The sequence below is a fragment of the Anser brachyrhynchus genome (genome assembly GCF_964034855.1).
Source record: "Anser brachyrhynchus genome assembly, chromosome: 16".
In the NCBI taxonomy this organism is placed as follows: Eukaryota; Metazoa; Chordata; class Aves; order Anseriformes; family Anatidae; genus Anser; species Anser brachyrhynchus.
The window spans coordinates 1,067,722-1,087,686 of NC_137734.1; the positions used below are offsets into that span (position 1 = coordinate 1,067,722).

At 47.5% G+C, this 19,965-nt stretch overlaps 1 protein-coding gene across 2 annotated transcripts; it reads right to left on the reverse strand.

Moving 5' to 3' along the window:
• Positions 1 to 1,906: 1,906 nt before the first annotated feature.
• On the reverse strand, positions 1,907 to 19,920 carry ASXL1 (ASXL transcriptional regulator 1). Of its 2 annotated transcripts, XM_080558683.1 has the most exons (12): positions 19,747 to 19,919; positions 15,345 to 15,427; positions 12,363 to 12,471; positions 11,114 to 11,234; positions 10,941 to 11,038; positions 10,499 to 10,592; positions 10,047 to 10,199; positions 9,459 to 9,622; positions 9,256 to 9,352; positions 8,652 to 8,757; positions 7,566 to 8,181; positions 1,907 to 6,831 (listed from the first exon to the last, which is right to left on the reverse strand). In XM_080558683.1, exons 1-12 carry the CDS (start codon positions 19,804 to 19,806, stop codon positions 3,889 to 3,891), a joined length of 4,644 nt encoding a protein of 1,547 aa, XP_080414809.1. In that variant the 5' UTR covers positions 19,807 to 19,919; the 3' UTR covers positions 1,907 to 3,888. The 2 variants fall into 2 exon arrangements, with proteins under 2 accessions (XP_080414809.1, XP_080414808.1); XM_080558682.1 differs by having other exon boundaries at positions 10,941 to 11,234; positions 19,747 to 19,920.
• Positions 19,921 to 19,965: the final 45 nt, after the last annotated feature.

Here is a 19,965-nt window from a genome sequence, read left to right on the forward strand (position 1 = left end):
ACTTGTCAATGGTCAGCTGGGACAGCGCATCCCAAAACGGACCTTGCGTATTAATTGCTGTTAATACACGTGCGCCTGTGTGCACACAGAGCTAACGTAGGGAATGCACGTCCCAGCGCTTCCAGAACACAATTCAGTTTTAACACACATTAAGCCCCAGGGGAATCTCTGTTCCCAAGTTGTAAACCAAGCAAGGGAGGTGCTGCTGCAAGTCACGGACACCAGCAGCAGCAGTCGCCTGGCCGTGCAGGGCCCTTCCCCTACCTCTGGCAATGCCTGCTGCTGTCCCGCAGCTCCGCCGCGGAGAGCCTTGGCTGGGCTGACCGCCGCTCCGCAGCACTGCAAAGCGCGATGCGAACAGCGGGCAGGAGACTGCCTTTGAGAGAGGAAATCGGTTGTTTACCAGATAAATTTCATGGAGGAAAAAAATAGTTGTATTTATTCTATATGAAATTCAGACATTAATAACGGTTAACTTTGAAGCCTCCAAGCTCCTCTGTTCTGCAGATAACGAATCCTGACATCACCATTCACCACACCAATAAAATATAGCTGCTGATTTCAATTATTTAACAAATTTAAAGCTCCCTTAAGTAACAACTTAGTTTTCGCATTCCTTGCTTTTAGCTTTTATATTACCTGGGTATCTTTAAGGACACCCGTGTTTGCAGACACAGGCTGCCAGTCAGGACACCACCAGCGCAGGACCCCAGGCCCCAGCCCCCTTTTCTCCCTCCCAAGCCCCCTTTTCTTCCTCCCAAGCCGGTGCCAGAGCAGCCGCTGCCCCAGCCCACGGCTCCCCTCACGGACAGGACCCCTGGAGCAGCAGCAGCTGAGGTTCAGCCAGCTGAGGTCCGTGGGTTTCTGACGAGCCGGCTGCCTCTGCCGAAAGACCGCAGCTAGGACCGATGGCTACATGGAGACAAATCTCCAAACGCGAGGGATTCAGAGCTTTAACCTTCCCCTGTGCTTAGGACAGAGCTTCTCCTTGCACTCCAACGGAGCAAACATTCAGCTTTTGCTCCCCCCCCCCCCGCCTTACAGTCTTATCGCTATTTTTAAAGCAAGCAGACCAAGGAATGTGGGCTCCGTTACTGCCACGCTTGTGCACGCAAACAGCCCGGCATTAATTACGCGGTGGAGCTCAGGGAGCGGAGCACTGCCACGGCTGTTTTGCAGCACTACAGAACCCACGTTACACATTGCGCTGCCGCAGGGATCCGAGCACTCCCTGCAGCCCCGCCGCCCGCTGCATGAGATCGCCACCTGCCTTGGGGAAGATCCACGCAATGAGGCCAGAAGCGAGGCACGTAACGGGATCTTTCAGGTTATTCTTTTTAAAAATGCTTCCTGCCTAGAAAAAAAAAAAAGAGAACGTATCAATAAACTAAGTTTACAGGTAGTTTCAAAAAAAAAAAAAAAACGCAAAAAAACAATATAATTGCTATCTCATTGCTATGCTTTTGGAAACGTTTCCAGATCCATTTACTCAACAACTCGTTCAGGCAGTACCACAACATACAAGCTGTACAACAGCAGGAACAGAGGCTCTGCCCGGTGCCACAGGGAGGCAGGCGGCTCGGGTCGCCGTCACTGCGGAGGGGCTCGTGCAAACTTCGCTCCAGCAGCACCCCGCACCCACATGGCTTCTGAGTGAGCCTTTACAGCACCTACTTCCCGAGAGCCACGCAGTGTCTGCAGCAGGCGCACAGTCTTCAATTATCTGCAAGTGTATAAAACACGACGGGATGAGGCTGTGACAACAACGCACCCCCCTTTTTAATCATCTGAGCTGAGAAGCTCTGCAGCGCTCCCAGTTAAAAAAAAAGAAAGAAAGAAAGAAAAAGCAATATTGCCTTAAAGAGCACAGCGGATGATTTCAGAAAAAGAGGATTGAAACCACAAATGGAGGTTTTACAGAATGTTTATTTTTCCAATACCACAAGGGACATACATGAGCAGGCCCCCCCGGAGGGCTCTGCAAACCAGACCGCTTCAATCTGTACACTACAGTGGCCCCGAAGGAGACAGAGCCAGAGAACCCCAGCTCTGCTCCCGATCTTTGGTAAGCAGGTTTCACACCTCCGCTCCGACCTCACTAATACTGCGTTTCAGCTCATCCCAGGGCACGCGTGTGCACGCAGGAGTTGGTCACCTCTTTCCTTCCACAATAGGAGACTGTCAGATGCATTACGGATAAACCCTTCCAGAGACTACACTTGTTGCATCCCTCAGGCTTGCACCTCAGTTAAAAAAAAAAAAGTGCACGGTGAAGGGAGGTAGGATAGAGCTAGAAAAGATACGATACAAGCAGAAAAAAATAAAAATAAAACCCCCACACTTCTTGCTACTGTGTGCTTAAAGAACAGCCGACTTTTGCCCCCGTTGAAGCAATTCACTTTTGGTAAGTAATTACTCCAAAGAGGAAGAGAGGCAAGTTTCTGCTCTCTGCCAGTCCACGGCTGCACGAGGCCGTTCACCTTCCTGCAATGCAGCTCTCGCCGAGCGCTGGGAGGTGCGGTTACAGCGACAGCTGGCAACTAGCTCGGAGTGACCGGTAAAGCACACTCAGCTCAGCAAAGCCCCTCAGGTTGTCCTCGAGCTTCTACATCACAGTCTACCTGCACAACACAGCACGGAGCCCTGGGCAGAGGAGGAGGCTGTCAGAACCGAGAGTCACCTTTGCATGTTGAGCCTCACGCTAGGTAAGACAGGATACAGTGGCTCTGACTACAGATGCAGATTAATAACTAACACCACTTTAATGCAATACTGCTGTAGAGCCCGAAAATCCAAGGAAAAAAAGAACCCTTTATGTTCTATGTACATTACATCCATTTACAGAGTTGGCCAGTACTGTGTACAACATATAAATACATGATCAAACAGATGCATAGAGGATACTTACAGGAGCCAAATAATTCACTTTATACATCCAAGAATGAAAATATTTTTTAAAAAAGGAAAAAAAATACTGCTTTAAATGTTAGATGATCGTCACACAGATGCACAGCTAGACACTTGCAAGTGGTCAGATGCTGTCACGTTAAGGTCCTCATTGCAGAGCTACAATACAGAGATCGCTGGCCACCTAAACGAGCTTCTAGGAACCTTTGACTTTCCCCACGAACTTGTAGCAACAGCCAGCCAAAAGAGGCAGTCACAGCAGCTGGTCCAAGAGTTCAGCCAGGCACACAGTTCCACGGCCCACGCGTCTTCCTGCAGACCAGCAGAAGGCATTCAGTTGGCACACGCCACCTGTTTTCTTCTTGCATCCTCTCACTTGGCTCCATCCAGTACCTGGTCAGCTGCACGTAGCTCCACCTGCAGAGTGCTTCACTGGTCACTACGTTCACCTGCAGCATCCAGAGCCCGTACAGAACCGTCACCTGCAGAGCAGCTTTCTGCTTGCACTTACTGTGCAGTGGTACTTCCCACACAAACCGAGAATGGAGATGGCAGAAGGGGAGAGTGGAAGACTGTAGGGGCTAGCCTAGCGCAGCCCTGAAATAGAAAACACCCTGTTCCAGTTCCTTTGGATGTAAAGATTTCCTCTACAGAGGGTCCACGGATTGCCACAGCGAACTGCCTCCCGGCCAGGTGTTAGCCTCAGCATGTGTACCAGAGCACAATCAGTATTTCCACAACAGCGTTAAGCAGAAGGATCGCTCCAGTGGGGCGCAGCCCACAGACAGTGGAGTAGTCGTGAGCAAGAAAGGGTTTTGCGCTGTAGATTTCAGCGGGAAGGCAAGTCAACTTTCCTCACCAAAACAAAGTGTAACAGCATTTCTACTATAAACAGAATAGCATTTTGTGTACAGGTTTTAGGATCAGTCATTATCAAAATACACACACTGAATATACAATTTGTCCCATGGCCATAATTTATTATCTCACCACAAGGCACAATACACAAAGCTTAGAGGGTCCTATACAGTCATCATGACAAAATGCCCCACAGCCTTTACACATAATCATGGCTTTAAGGCTGCACGAACACTTGAACGATATTTCTTCAACACTGCTGCTATCAGCAAACATCTGCACAGAAAGGGATGTATTATGGTTTGCAGCAAAGTTCGCTTTGTGGGTTAGCTGCATCATGCTTCCAGCAAGACTTCTGGGAAAAGCTGGAGTGTTAGATGAATAATTAAAGCTGGTGGAATTAAGCTGCAGCTTAGAAAGCTTCCCATAAAATGCTTGTTTGATATTGAACTGAGAAGGTATGGAAGAAGGCTCCAAAGGGTGATTGTGTCTTTTCCCTGGTTCCCTTGAAAACTTAAGAAACGGCAGGTCCATAACCAGCGGAACACTTTGCAAGTGCTCGGTTAGCTCCACAGGGCTTTGTGCTGCGTCCTTCTGCTTCTCTCCACTGTTCTTGGTTGGGCTGTCACATGCCAACGCATTCTCATTTCTTATTTCTCCCGTGGTGTTCATGTGCTGCTTTGAAGTCCATTCTTCCCTTACACCTGGCATTCCTTCTCCAGATGCACAGCTCTTGGCCAGAGGAATCTGTTTGCTGGGGGCCAAGGTCCCCATGTCTGAAACTTGATCTGAAGCCCTCGAGTGATGTAGTCTAACACTGGCGTTGCAAGGAAAACCAGAACCAAAGAGCTTTTTGCCTTGAACTCCAACGTAATTTTTATTGGCCGGTGTACTCCCTGTCTGTTTTGGATCAAGAGAATTTATATCTGGAGATAAAAACGGAGGCTCTGGAGATGGGTTCAACTTCTCGGGACTTTTATTTGTGATAACATTTGTTAGTGGGTTGCGCTGCGGCACCCAATGGTTCTTGGACACTTCCTTTTGCTCTTCAAAGCTACAGGAAGAAAACGTTCTTTCCTGAGGGCTCATCTCTTCATGCTTCTGAGAGGCACTTGCCACATTTGCTAGTTGGTCTTGGCAGCTTAAAGCTGAGTCAATTTTGGAATGTTTTTCTGGAATAGACTGATTCTCCATATCCTCTGCTCTAGGCAACGCCGCCCCTGGTCCCCGCTTCTTTTCCTGGGAATCTACAGAAGATCTCACCGAGTGGAAGTCATCACTCCTGCTTAGGGCGCTTGTCTTTACTTGTACATCTGGAGAAGATTCTTTGCCAAAATAGCAACTGCCACCTCTGTCCACTTGCACGGAGAGGCTTTCCGACTGTTTGTCTGCAGGTGGTTGTGTAACTTCCAGCTTGACGCTGGGTTGAGATCCTGGGATGACTTCTTCCAGCGGATGGTTCCCCTTAAGCAGCTGCATCACCAAAGGGTTGTTGGTTTCAACTGAGGACATGGGCCGAGCAGAACCTGACAGCCTCTCGGATTTTGGGGGCAATGGTGCACGCGGCCCCCATCTCTGAGGTGGAGGTGCAGCGCTCATCACTGCGACTGAAGGGAAGTCCACAACATAGGCCAGACTATCTGTTTCCACAGGTAACTTCGATCTAACTCTGTCACGTCTCTCAACGTTGCTCTGACAGGAGTCTTTCCTGGCTACCTCCCTGCAGCTGACACTTCTAAAACATATATCCATCTCTATGTTCTCATCAGCTACGTCAGCTTCAAAATCCGAAGCAGTATCTGTTGTCTCACTGTGTGTACTCTGTATTTCATCATCTCCATTCAGTTTGAACTCTTGAGTCTCTCTCAGTGGCTGACACACATCTTCTGGTTCTGTTCTGGGGCACCTCTCTCCCAGCTGCACAAGTTTTTCAGAGGTATCTATCCTACTCTGAGAAATGAAGTCCTCACATAAAGAGGATTTCACCAGAGACTCTGTATTCTGTTCTTCATTACTTGTTTTGCCATCACTCTCTCTCTCTGCCTGCACATGTGTGAACTGATACCGTGCAGGCTTTACTTTCTCCACTCCAGTAGTCACTGTTCTGGAGTTATCACTATCATTTCTCGTACACTGTTCCACAAATGTTTCAGAGCCATTACATCTAAATCTAGATATCACTTCTGGCTCGTGGCATTCTGGCTGATGGCATTCTTTACCACCTGATGACAATTCTGGCAGAAGAGTAGGACAACTGGAAGAATTTTCCTTTACATCAGGATGATAATCCAACTGTACTGGGGGAGAGCTACCATCTTTGAGTTCTGACAGAATCCCATCTCCTGTAGGACTGATGACAGTTCCCTGAACCTGACAACAAGACAGACCGTTTACTGGAGGAACCAGGCATTTCGGCTTTGTACTTTGCCTCTCCTCTGATGCAACACAAGCTGGGGTTTCAGTCCTTGCATCACAGAGGACCTGTTCAGGGCTCTCCTCCCGCCTCTCCAAAGTTGCGCTGTCAGCCGATGACCCAGTCACAGCATCACAGAACTGCCTGCTAGGTGAGCCATCCACGTGCTGAGCTTCCCCTGAGCTAGTGCCTGCAGTGCGTTCCGGATTGCCGCTTCCCTCACTCTTTGAAGAAAAGGAGTCTTGTGTTGAAGAAAAGGAATCCACATTAGCTGCCTGAGCAGCCATCTCAGAGTAAGCCTTTTCTCCATTTAGACGGAGAGACGACAGTAATTGTGTTCGTTGTAGATCTGACGAACGCTTTCCATGAGTTCTCTTTGATCTCCTGTGCTCTGTGTGGCTGTTGGATTCTCCTCTGCCACCTCCTTCGTCAGTGTTTCTCCCTCCGCCTGGGCCGCCCCCACCTCCGATGGCAGCTGTAGCAGCTTCTCGCTGGGCTCGGGCCTGCAGAGCACGGGCTTTAATGTCTGCGAGTGTTCTGGCCCCGCTCCTGCCCCGGCTGGAGGGCTCCGTGTTGGGGATGATCCTGGGGCATATTTGGTAAGCTGGCTGACCTTTAACCACCCAGGGTGGTTTAATACGTGAAAGTTGAATCTGAAAGAAAGAGAAAAGCACTTAGTTCTAACGCTCGACTATTCACAGACAGTGAAATGCATTTTATTAACATCTGTTCATCGTAATTCTTGTTATGAGAATTCAGTATAAAGAGTTAAAATTCCAACTTAAAAACAAACTTTGGCAGAGAAGTAGCATGGTTCCCGTAACCTCTGCTTATGCGCTCTGTCACGCGATATGTAAAGCTCACTTAGTATTAACACCGCTTTACCAGAGCCAGCAGATGAATATTGAAACGGGTGGTTTGCTTTCAGAACTTTAGAAATCAAAATGGTCTCCTTTACATCAGGATGACTACTCTGAAGCTAGCAAGATGGATGCCTCTAGTTAAAACAGCAAAAGTCAGAAGGAATACTTTTCTGCCCCCGAAGGAAAGGAACTGGGAAACTACACAGGATAAAGAACATGATTTGAAGGTCTCTTTAGCAATAAGTCAGCTAGTTTCAGGAAAAGTGATTTCTGTATCCGCAGAAATGCAAACAAAGTCAAGGTTACCCTGCGCTCTTGTGCAAAGACCTTGGAATGATTTTCCATTCTTTGCCCTTCTAAACAAGATAGTAACCTGTGGTAATCTGAGGTACTTCGCCAGCTCTGCCAATGAAACCCTTCCACTACTTCTGCTAAGATGACAACGCTTGACATTTCAATAATGTTTTGACGCTAATAAGCATGACAGCCCTGAGATACCAAGCAGCTATAATTCTCTTTCCTACCCGGATGGGTGGGACTTTTGGCTCCTCTTTAGTAGGCTGTGGCTTTTCTGGGTGAACACTTTCAATTGTGTTACGAAAGGACTGACGATCTTCAAGCCGGGGCTTCTTTTCGGGGAAGGATGCAGAGGCAGCCTCCTCAAAGCATTTCCTCTTCTGGTCCTTTGACTCCCGAGCTGAGTTCTCCTGGGGCAAACTAGGAATTCTGCTTGCAGCTGCCAATGACGGATCTTCGGATTTACTGTGTGACTTGGAAGTCTCCGGAGAGAGATGCAGTTCTGAACTCTCTGGATTCAGTGCTGCAGTAGAAGCGCTTGTCGGATCGTCTTTCTTCAGGTCCATCTCAGGTTTGGTCTCTTTACGAAGAGAGGAATCTGGTCCCACAGAGGCAGTCTCTTTGGAAGCCTCCTTTTGCTCAGATTCACGTAATTTGTACAGGCTCCTCCTGGCTCTGCATCGCAGGTCGGCCCGGGAGCGTTTCTTGAAGTGCCCATCTCTCTGCCGTGTAGAAGGACCGCGTGGCAATCTTGCTTCTCCTTTAACAGACAGTCCTGTCCTGTTCTCAGCATCTTCTTGCACCAAATTCTGCTCTTGGGATTCTTCTTGGGTCAAGCCCAACCTGTGAGGCAAATAAAAAAACTAGTTAAAAGCTAAAGCCCATCCTAATTTAAGCATTTCATCTATTATTTATAGCTGTACTGTCACCACTATACATAGTAACATACACATTACAAAGCAGAGACTCATCAAAACCTCATTAAGTCAGTCTGCAATGAGATAACCTGTACATCTGCTATCCCACATTACTGTCACAGGGAATGATGAAAATAAGAAAATGTAAAGATCTGTGATGGAAAACAAATAGTATTCGCTTGTCTCGAAAACAAAATAAATAGGCTATAAAACGTTGCTCTGACCAAGCCAATTCCACTTAAGGATTCCCCTGAAGCAACAGTCTAAATGATTCACTCCACAACTACATTTTTACATGGAGTTTATGCCACATCTTCTCAGGTAACCACAAGCAGAAACGCTCTGCCGCCTTCATAAGCATAGATCCAACAGGACAAAGGAGGCGAAATTTCTTACCTTTGTCCATAGTAGTCCTCAAAGAACTTCTCCTTCCATTGTTCCACTCTTTTCTCCTTTTCCATCTCCTGCCGAATTCGAACTTGCATTTCATGCGTGAATTCACCTACATGAAAGCAAGATACTGAAATTCAGTTCCACACAAAATCAATTTTGCAAGTGTAACCTTTTTTTGTTTTAATAGTATAGTACAGTAGCTCCCTCTCCCTCTGAAGGACAGATCTTCTGTTATCATGCTGCTCTCCACCCTACTACGGATCTACATGCTGCCTGCAACTACTTAAGGACAACAGTCACACACCCTCAAGCAAACCTGAAAAAAACGAAACAACTTCTATTTTACCACATGTAGGTCACCATTTAACAGAAGATAAGTCTAACATTACTTTACACCTCCGCCATTCTGTTCTGAAGGTCCCATGGCACTTAAGGAAAACGTATCTTTGATTTTAACGAAAAAAAGAGATAAAAACTGGGGGCAATACAGCCGGATATACAGCCAAACTGGACTAGATTTCCACTTGCTAACTGTAAGAGAAAAACAAAGAAAGCCCACAAGATGAGTACCCATCTTCCAACCACAGAAGAAAGCAAACCTACTCACCATCAGCTAGTCGTTCTCTCCAGCTCTGAGCAGCATGGGTGAAAAATTCGTTATTCAGAGCACTGCCACTGAGACGCATCAGCCCATCAGCCCCAACCTAACAGGACAAAAACAGGTCAAAGAGAAAACATTTGCCTTCAGATGTTCTGCAAGCAGGAGGCTACATGGCGAGTGGAAAACACCCAAGCACTGCACCTTCATACCTGTCTGTCAACTTCCGGAAGGAGGTAAAGAAGCTGCTGCTGGAAGTGCGATGGGAGCGCATTAAATGTTCTGGAGTTTATCAGAGCTCGCAGGTTTGTATTGACAAGAATGGAACCAGGTGTTTCGAAGTCAATATCCTCACCCCTGTTTCGTTTCATTTGTCCTGTAGTTTAAGGACAGGCAAATATGATAAACATTATTGTACCAAAACGTTTCAGCATTATGGGCAAAAACCCCACATCATAAACTACTGCAGCAAAACGAGTAAAGACTCTAGTACTCAAGTGTGAAGAATGGCTCCCTCAACCATGCTAATTAACAGTAAGCATGCGTGTGGAATTTTGATATGAGGTCATATTTTTGTCATGTTCAGGTACAGTTCTTGATACTGATTTTCAGACTAGGCAAACTTCTCAACAACTGGCTCACTGTGGTTCAGACAGGAAGGTCCAGATGAAGAGCCTTAAGATTGTCATATGCCCTCTAAAGGAAGAGATCGCTGGTGTTCTTTTCTCGGAAATATACAGACTTCAACGCTGCCTGCTTTTATGGATGATTTTCTCCTAACTTTAATCAGGAGCACTTACCAGCCGTGGGCTTTCGAATACCTCTCAGTAGCTGTGGCGGATCCCTGTTTATTTCTGTTCTACTGCGCAAGGTGGCATTGCACAGGGCCAAAGAGCTGCTGCTACTGCTGGATGTGCTACTGCTCTCCCCATCAGCATGCCTTCCTGTGAAGCCTAAAAGCAAAACAATCTCACAAAACCATGCAAAGAGTAGCAGAAGCCCAACTTGCAGAGTGGTTTTAGCATACAAAAATTACCTGCTAAGAACAACAGTTCCACTATTACAGGGTTTTGTCGTCCAGTTACCAGCTATTTTGATGGAGATAAACATATACTTAACAGCACAACTCAGTCACATGCATTCTCAGCAAGTGTTAAAGAAGCCCTCAGTCAAACTTACGATTAGGGACTACTGATTAAAAGCTAACTACATAGTCATTGCAAAAAATCACCAAAACAAAAGCAATGCTCACCAGATGCAGACTCCATGTGCGCCCCATTTACTTTCAGTGGTGTTAAAACAACACGTGGCAGCATTACACCGGTCTTTTTCTTTTGTTTGGTTGTCTGTGGTCCAGAAAGAAAACAAGAACAAAACAAAGAAACAAAGACATTATAGAAAGACAGGTTAATCATCCATGTACCATATTTCCCAAAGAACCACCCAGCTCCTAGGTAAATCTTCATGCGTCAGTCATTAATTACATTTACAAATAGCAGAGTATTCAAAATTATCTCCTTGTATATGATCCCTCCATGTCATAGAAACTTCTCACCTAAGGAGACATGCCCATAACTCTCCCTGAGGCACCTGCGCACACCTAGTCCCTGTCATCATGCTAATCCCAACAGCATGCAGCAATGAAAGCTCGCCTTCAGAGGCTGTGTGTTTCCATTAGTCCCACATTTTCCTACCTGTGAAGCTGTTCTGTTGCTCTCCCTGGCAGTAGAGGATGCCTTGCTCTGAGATTCAGTGGAACAGGAGGCATTAGAGGAAGTTTCATCAAGAGACACTGAAGTAGACGGGCACTCGGTCAGACACAGAAGTAGATGCTTATAACTTAAGATTAACATTATCAGACACTTACCATCATTATCACCACTCACAGTGCTTGCTTCATTGGACTCACAACTTTCTGCGTCTGCTGTATCCTCCAGTTCATCCCCTTCTGGCACAGACAGATTCCGAGACCACTGAAGAGCATCCTTCTAAACAGGCAAACAAAGCTCAGGTGACTACAGTCCTTCCTCCCAACAACTACCACTTAAGCCAATGGGAACAGATGGTTTAGTGGATGTAGCTTTTAATTTAGATTTTTTATCTTCCCTATTTTAATCCCTTTGATGCAGTAAGATATTTTTAAGCATGTTTAGGCTCCTAATGGAAGGAAGTCATCCAAACTATCAGCACACTTCACAGACACTTCCTAGATGAATAACTCAAATATATCCAAAATACATAAGGTTAATATATCACGCTTTTCTGCAAGAAACAAGCAAGCAGTTTCTAATGAAGAGAAACATCTCATTCTTACTACTAAAAGAACAGGTATCACCAGAGTTGCCAACTACTAAGATAGAAAGCTTAGTAGATGCATTTACTACTTGTATAATCAAAGCCATTTCAATTCCATCTGTTTTCAGTAAAGTATGACAAATTAATGAAATTTTCTGACAGCAGGAAAAAAAGGATGCAAATTAAATAGCCAAAATACCAGTGTCTATTAAGCTGATATTTATCAGGGAATCCAACAGTACAAAACAATGCAGAAGAAAAGCCTGACACCAGAAATATTTTCAACATTTATGATTACTGGGACAATAGACTAAAATAAAAAACATTTCGGAGAGACCTTGAGATGTGAGGAAGATGGTGATGCTAACTGTACACAGAATGCAGTGAAACACCAACCAAACAGAGAAAATGAAAATACATTTTCCATTTGAGATTTTACTCGGAGCTACAAGTTCTCAGACCAATGTAATTTATCGGCTGGCCGCGTTCCCTTGTGGCCGTTGGAAAAGGAGTGTAACAGGACCATTTTGATAATCAGCCACCTGAGCTGAACTCCAAATACCGGAATAAGAATTTATTTTGCTTGTGCAATTCAAGAAATAATAAGGGGGTTTAAAATGAATTTATCACCTATGGCTGAATATAGCTGAAAGGTACAAACTAAAGTGAAATAATGAATTCCAGACATACTTTCACAGGATGATCTCACACGCAGCACATTCAGCTCACATGATACTCAGTAACAGTTTAACACTCAGCTATGCATAACAAGCAGAACTTGCACCTTGGCCTTCACCTGAGAGTAGAAACTCAACGTTTACCTTGAGCGTGAACAGGCTGATCCGTCCAGGCAGTTTGTAAAAGAGTCCATCACCTCCCCTTGAATTGGAATGGAGCATGGCATTGAGGCAGGCCAGGGGAGAAGTGCCACTGAAAAAGAGGAAGGCAGGAAAGAGACTCAGACAATAACTTAAAAAAAAAAAGGGAGGGGGGCTGAAAACGGCCTGAAAGATCTGTTTAAATTAGCATCATTTATCTGACTTAGGGGAACAAAGATGATACTTATTAACCTTATGGGATAGGCTCTTCAGTCAGAACAGCATTACTGCTTTCCTGTTTGACCTGTAAATTAGCCTCAACACATCGCAGTAAAGCAATCTGCAGAAAACAGGAAATGTCGTGCTAATTTTGAAGTTACTCCTGGTCATTCTTTAGCCATTCCTAACTTGTATTATTCGTTTGCCTTCCTTTTTTGCTTCAAATTTTCAGAATTGGATTGATTTTACTAAAAAACAGATTTACTCAGCAGTAGAAAAACAAAAAGTCAGCAAAAATTATACACGTATTTCTGAAATGTCTTTCCTAATAGACAGAACTGCACTGGCAGAGTTAGATATAAAAGGTCTGATGAACTAATTTGTCAAGCCCTATGTACCAGCCTGGTTTTGCCATTTGTGATTAGAGCAGCCTACGCTCACACTGATGGAACTTCTGTGCCATGTAACCTCATGTTTTCCAATAAGTCACACATGTGCGTGCAGAAAGTTACCTGGAAGAGACATTAAAGCAATATTGATTTCAAAATTATTAAAACTGAAACTGAAAATTGGATTGAGACAAAACATTTCAAAGAAAATCACTCTCAAATTGAAAACAGCACTTAGAACAATTTCTGTTTCCACCCTCAATGCATTTGGTTTTTGGGTGTTTATTCACAAGCCTCAGCAACAGAGGAAATTACCCTCAATCATTTTTAGATACTATGAAAAAAAATTTCCAGCCTTCTGGCCTGTTAGACAGTGCTTTCCCTTCTGTATTTAACGGAACACCCAGCAAGCCAACCAGACACAGAACACATTTTCTTAGAATGGCAAAAAACACCAAAACCCCCCAAAACAACAATAAAACAAAAAAACCCAAACCATGCTTTTTGCCCCAAAGAAGAAAAACCAAACAGTTAAAACTTTCCCAGGAGGTAGAATTCAGCTCTGGTGCTGGACGCCAACGTCCCAGCTCGTGCGCAGGGCGTGTAGGACAACTAAGGGCCAGGACCCTTCCGACGGGCTGGCGTTACCCCGGACCTGGACAACACTGCCTTAAATTGATTGGGAAAACCACATCTTGAGTCGCCAAGCCATTTCCTTCAGGAAATGGAGTTTCAGGAAGGCCTTTTATTCAAGGACCAGGAAAGTCTGCCGCATATTTAGCTAGACAGGATCACTGCCTGTATTCTTTGAACAATTATGCTGCGAAGAAACAGTCTTTGCTTAAAGCAGAGAATTAATAACGGGAAGAAAACAGACATCCCAAAGGAAAACCACCAGCCTCTAAACAAATGATGGAGCTCGGTGGGGTTAAGCATGACGCATGCTGCAAAGTTCGGTCCTTAGCTACCTGCTGTGACAGGTCACTTGTCAAAACCGGGAGAACATCACAATAACTAAGGTCTGAGAGAATGGATCTGCTGTTACCTGTAGCACAGGACAGCCTGTGCACATAGGGCTTCAGCTATCTACCTGCTTAAGCAACAGGGCTGATCTAAGAAAGATGCAGGGTATTGATTAAAACAGAGATATATGACAGTTTTCATTAAAAGCCTGCCTCAGGGCTGTGATACCACCACCCGCATCCAAACCACAGAAGATCTACTCGGTACGGATCCCAAGCCACAAATTGGGTGTTCCAGCAGCTCCGGTACTGATGCAGCAACGCGGTGGCACAGCACCTCGCCAAACAATGGTAACTCCCACCCGCGACACCTCTACATGCATCAAAGTTTTTCACTATTCAAACCATCACAGCTGTTTCCTGACTTCACATACAAATACGGAGCAGAAACAAGCTAACACTTTGAATTGCTGGGTCCCAGAAGAAATCAGTTTACTTTCTGTAGCTGGTTAGAATACAGGTTCAAAGAATGCAAACCCAATGGTGGGAAACGGTCCGCAGAATCAAGGTGAGGAGGTAAGCATGACTAGAAAAAGTCTGCACATCTGGCTTCTGAAGAAGTCAGTCAATAGGCTGCGGATGGAAAAGACTGCTTCTTCTGCCACTGGCCCTCAAACCCTCATCCTTTCCTTTATTTTTTTGGTGGGGTGCCACACAGCACTAACTGAGGCACTTGGACTGTCACGGCTACTTACTTTCTTTGATGTGCAAGACAATCTTTATTTTCTACTGGCTCACAGAAATAGAGGTTCACAGGAACCTAACTGAAGAAAGTAATCTCCCACTCCTGTGGCTTCCTAAGTTCCACATCATTTTTTTTCCAGATCGAAAAGGACATATCCTCTGCACGATGTCAAGAACCACTACAGTGCTCAAAAACCTGAGCAGAAGCCAGGACAGTAATATAAAACAAAAGAGACTTTTCTGAGTCTCCTACTACATAATGTCTGCTCTAGAAATCTCTAGAAATGAAGCATCAAAGGAGACAGAACTTAAACTTACTAGAGCCACAATAGTAGAAAGTACCAGGAGCTACTTACGAGAGAAACATATGAGTGGCAAATGCAACACAATACAGGAATCAAATCCGCAACGGGCATTTATTACACAATAGGTGGATGAAGGGGGCTCTCTATGTTATCAAAAAATCCAAGAAAAGCTTCCAGTTATTGTCAATGAAAAAAGTATATAAATGTCTGTAACGTAATCTGAAATTACCACGCTGGAAAGAGAAAAAAGGAAGAAAAGTGGGCTAGAGATGAGGCAGAATCACACGAAACAAGCCAAGGCTTTGTATGAGGCCTCCTCACCCTCCATGCACACACACTGTTTTAAATGAGATCACCAATACTAACCTCATTTCCTTTAGTCCTTCAGCCTCTATGACCTGCAGAATCTGTTTTGGGGTCATGGGAGCATCCGAGTAGTTTTCCAGCACCTGAAGAGACAGAAACACCGGGTGTCATCACAGAACTTGCCTCTATATTCTCGGAACTACTCCATAAACCGGGCTTCAGAGACAATGCTATGCCACTTAGAACTTTCTTTATCTACAAAAGACAAATGCTAAAAATTTCAGGCTACCTCAAGATGACGGTAAGCATTACAACAGGCCTACCTTCGTTTGGTCCCTAATTAACTGAAATATAAAGACAAAGAAGAAAAAAAAAGCAGCAGAATTTGGCCATAACACGAAAGCCAGTTGGAGCTTTACCAGACTTCAATCTGCATTAGACCACGTTGCTACCACATCCAGCCTGCAACTCTGTACAGTGGGCAGAGGTCCTCAGCGATGGAAAACGTCCTCCGTACCACGTCCTTCCTACCTCTCAGCAGAGAATCCAGTACTTTTCTGGCAATAAAAATATCACTGTCCAGCTACGTAATTCAGAAGCGTACCTTCCTTGGATTACTGCATTCATCTCAGCTTCGCTCCACCTCAAGAAGGGTACCACGGGTAAGAGTCAATTCTTGTCAGAGAAGGACAGAACTCAGAAAAGGACTACGATAACGGTAAAGGATATGGAAAAAATTATGGGTAGACACTAAAAAGATTTTGACTGCTTGCCTTTGAAAGCAAACGAGTAAAGTCAGGTATTAAAAAGGCAATAAAATAAATAACATCTCATCCTTTCATATATCATAGGAAGCGCAGAATTGCCACTTACATATGAAGGATTAAAGAGGCCATTCATTATTTTTAAAGCCTGTGGAACTTACTGCTCCAAAGAATCTAGAAATCAGAATTTCAATGACACAGAAAGAGGACCGGACATTTTGGCGATAAGAAGATTACCCCCATCATCAGGAAACAATGACCAAAAGAAGGCTGCAGTAGATGTAAACCACCACGTTTCTTTGGAAGCGGATAACCCTACAACTGCCTGGCACCCTCTGCCTCCCACCGAAGCAGACAGGGCTGCTCCCTGAACGCAAGACACTGATACGGCAGACCTCTGGGTCTGGTCGAGGGCGAGAACTGCACATGGCCCGAAACAGCCAAGAAAAGTGGCAACGGGTATTGGGCCTGGAACTTTTTGATCACAATCACGATCTAAATTCCCCAAATGTAATGGCTACAGTGATGCACAATCCTGATTTTGTTTGTCACCAGGCTTCAGAGGGCTCCACAACATGATACTGGCTTTCAGTTTGACTTGTGTGAGAAGCAGCAGAGGAACCCAAATGCCCCAGTTACATCAGCAGCATCTAGAACTGAGTCACTGCAGCAACGTGTCAAGGCACAGAGACTGCTGCCTGCCTTGCGGGGCTGTGCGAACGGGACACTTCCAAAAAACGCCATGCAGGGGACCACTTGGATCTCCATATTACCTCCCAACCTCTGCAAATAAGGAAAAAAACAACCTCACATTACTGTAGAGCTCAGCCACGGTTTTTGATTAGGGAATTTCTTAAATGACATCCACCCTATACGGATTTTTCAGATGCTTGAAGATCACACGAATAAGTGATGCTAACCTGGTAGGGGACAACCACAAGCCCTGAGATAACACACAGTGAAAACACAAGGAGTTTGAATATAGCTTATCACTTTCTTTGTCTTTTCTTTAAAGAGTAAACAATTTTAATTCCCTGTCAATACAGCTCCATCACACTTTTTCCTTCACCAATCAGAAAACCTCTGTCGGTTACCATTCTTCTGTGCCTCCCTCGTAATCTGTCACTGCCCATCACTCCGAAGGGACAGGCTGACAAGGGGAAGCACATCGCTCCAGGGGCAGATGCAAGATCCACAAAAGGGAAGACGCCTGTGCTGAAAAAACAAGGAAATTCTTCACAGCTTACAAAACCTCTCTCAAGTGTCAGACACAGCGCAGCCTAAAACTGAGCATGAATGAGCATTTACATAAAGATAAAAGAATCTGCGCTCAGGGGAACAATTTCCAATCAACAGCTATATTAAGTGTACAGACTACTTAACGGAAGCACTGGGAGAAGATCCTGCATCGCTAGCCAGCGGAGCCCAGCCTCCAGCAACCATACCCCAACCCGAAGCTGCCCGTGCCATGTTAATCCTTCAGCACAAGCGACGCCGCAGCCAACCCACGAGGATTTTCCCCTCCACGATTTGTAGCACTGACAGTCAAGGGTTCCTACGCCCGTCACGATGGAGGCTCACATCGCTCCCCCCGTGAAATCACCAGTGGTGGAGGTGTTTGGCACTGACAGCACTTGTCCGACGGTTCCACGGCTCTGGGTGTTCGAATGAATCTTTAAAGGCTTATTTTATGGAATGTGCATGATATTAGCTCCGTAGGAGCAGCAACACTAAAAAGCACTTTTGCCTGTGATTCTCGGAAACACTGAGAGGAATGCAGAATCCAATAGCGTGCGTCAGAAAGGAAAATTAAAAGCATTTTGACAGGGAGCATGTGTAAGCCTAGTGTTAAATAAAGATCTATTTTTAGTGGATTTACAATCAGTCCTGCAAGCTGGAAGTGCAGCTACGCAACTGCAGGTCTCTCTAAGTAGATAATCTAGTAGGAGATAGTTCTATTTCTGGGTCTTCAATGGCTCTAAGATGCTGCTGAGGCTCAGGCATCTCATGCACCTACTGTGACTGCGCCCGAGGCTCTAGCCAAAAGAGCAGTAGGTGAGAAGAGCTGTGTTTGTGAAGAGATTCCTTCCCCATCGCTCGACGAGGGTGGGGAGGTACGTCAGGGAATGGCTTCTTAGAAACCCAGCCACACGTGGTGTTCTGGGCAGCCCATAAATATGGATTTTTCATCCCTCAGAGCCCAGGACATTTGAACGAGAGGGGATTTTGTACCAGATCACCCAGCGCTGCTCCAGCCACGGGGTCACTGCCCGCAGCCAAGCGCCCCACAAAGCCAGGGCCTCCCAGGAGCGCAGGGTGCGGCACCACACCGCCGGATTCACGCACCCAAGTTCTACAGAGGCTTGCTTGCACCCTTTCCCAGTTGTTTCGAGCGACGTCACGTTGGTCAAAAACATTATCATTTTCACACAAAAGATTATGCAAGTTGCTGGAAGACAGATGCCTGTCTGATTAGGTTTCTCCCTGGCAAGCAGCAAGAACGCGCTCGGATATCCAAACCAGCCTCACGCACCAAGCCCGCACCGCAGGAACGCTCGGTGTGAGGTGAGCCTCAGCCGGCCTCGCCCGTGCTGTCCCCTTCTGATGTCCGTGCCCTCCGAGACATAACCTCACCACGTTACGACATGATAACGACACAGCCCAACAAACAAACAAAAACAAGCAAGGAGAACACCCTCAAGCCCTGTAAATCCGTTCCTCCGTAGCGAGCACGCCCATATCCTCGCAGACCAGCGGCTGAGTACCGCCGACGGAGGTAACGGCAGCAATCCGCTCACGCCCGTACAGCAGTGGCGGGATCGCCGCTCGATCCGCGCGTCGGCACCTGGGATCTGCAGAGATCCACCTCAGGGTGCCCCGAGGAGAGCGGCTGCTGCCCGGGGGCCAGAGCACGAGGCGCTTCCAGGCTGTGGTGGCCGTCAGCCCCTCACCACGCACCATCACGACGAGAGGAGCCCGCTCGTTAGTTCGCCTTTCGCTACCTGTGAGGTGCCCAAGCTGGTTTTGTTATGTTCCCTTGTTCACAAATTGGGTTCAGGACGGACGCGGCTCAAACGCTTCACAGGGGGAAGTTGCGGTGGGCAGACGCCAGCAGGGAGCCACCCCGCCTGTGCGGGCCCCGCTTGGGAAGTTTGAGGGCTCCACAAACGTCCCCAGAGCGCGGAGCTGGGGGCACACACGGCTGCACCTCCTGACCCCCGGGAGGAAACGGCTCCCGGTCCCACTGACGCCAGCCCCAAGGCTCTGTACGGCCACCGGCACGGACAGCCCAGACCCAGCCTCGGTACCGGGACCGGACCTCCCGCCGGCCTCCCCCCGGGGGGCTGCGGCTCCTCCCCCGAGCCCCAACCGGCCGGGAGGAGGCCGACAGCGGCCGGCTCCCAGCGCGGGGCGGCTCCGGGCCCCTCGGGCTGCGGGCAGAGGGGACCCCGGGAACCCCCCGAGCCCGGGGCCCACCCCAGGAGCCCCCCGCCGAGCGCCGCGGCCTGGAGGCGGCACCGGGCCCGGGACACCCCCGGTGTCGGGGCCGCCCCCCCCCCAGGCCCGGGCCGCGAGGGGCCGTCCCGGTGGGCCCGGGGTGGGGGGGCGGCCCGGGGCTGGGGGCGCTCCGGGGGTGCCGCCCCCGCCCCCCTCCCGTTCTCCCGGCCCGTCCCGGCCCCGCGGCGCCCCCCCCTCACCAGGCGGGCGGCCTCGGCCCACGTGCGCTCCTTCTTCCTCCGCTGCTTCATCTCCTTCATCCTCCTCCTCCTCCTCCTCCCTCCCTCCCGCGCGGCGCGGACCGTTAGGCGCGGGCGGGCGGCGGCGGCGGCGGCGGAGGCGGCAGCGGGCGGGCGGCGGCGGGGGCGGGGCGGGGCGAGGCGGGCGGCGGGGGCGGGGCGGGCGGGGCGGCGGGGGCG

What these genes read in the sequence shown, in the direction of transcription:
- ASXL1 (XM_080558682.1), bottom strand. Translation starts at nt 19,806, where the DNA reads ATGAAGGAGATGAAGCAGCGGAGGAAGAAGGAGCGCACGTGGGCCGAG. An exon ending in GGGCCGAGGCCGCCCGCCTG is followed by an intron (nt 15,428 to 19,746) that starts GTGAGGGGGGGG and finishes CTGTCTCTTCAG; the next exon opens with GTGCTGGAAAACTACTCGGA. An exon ending in TCAGCCTGTTCACGCTCAAG is followed by an intron (nt 11,235 to 12,362) that starts GTAAACGTTGAG and finishes TTGCCTGTTTAG; the next exon opens with AAGGATGCTCTTCAGTGGTC.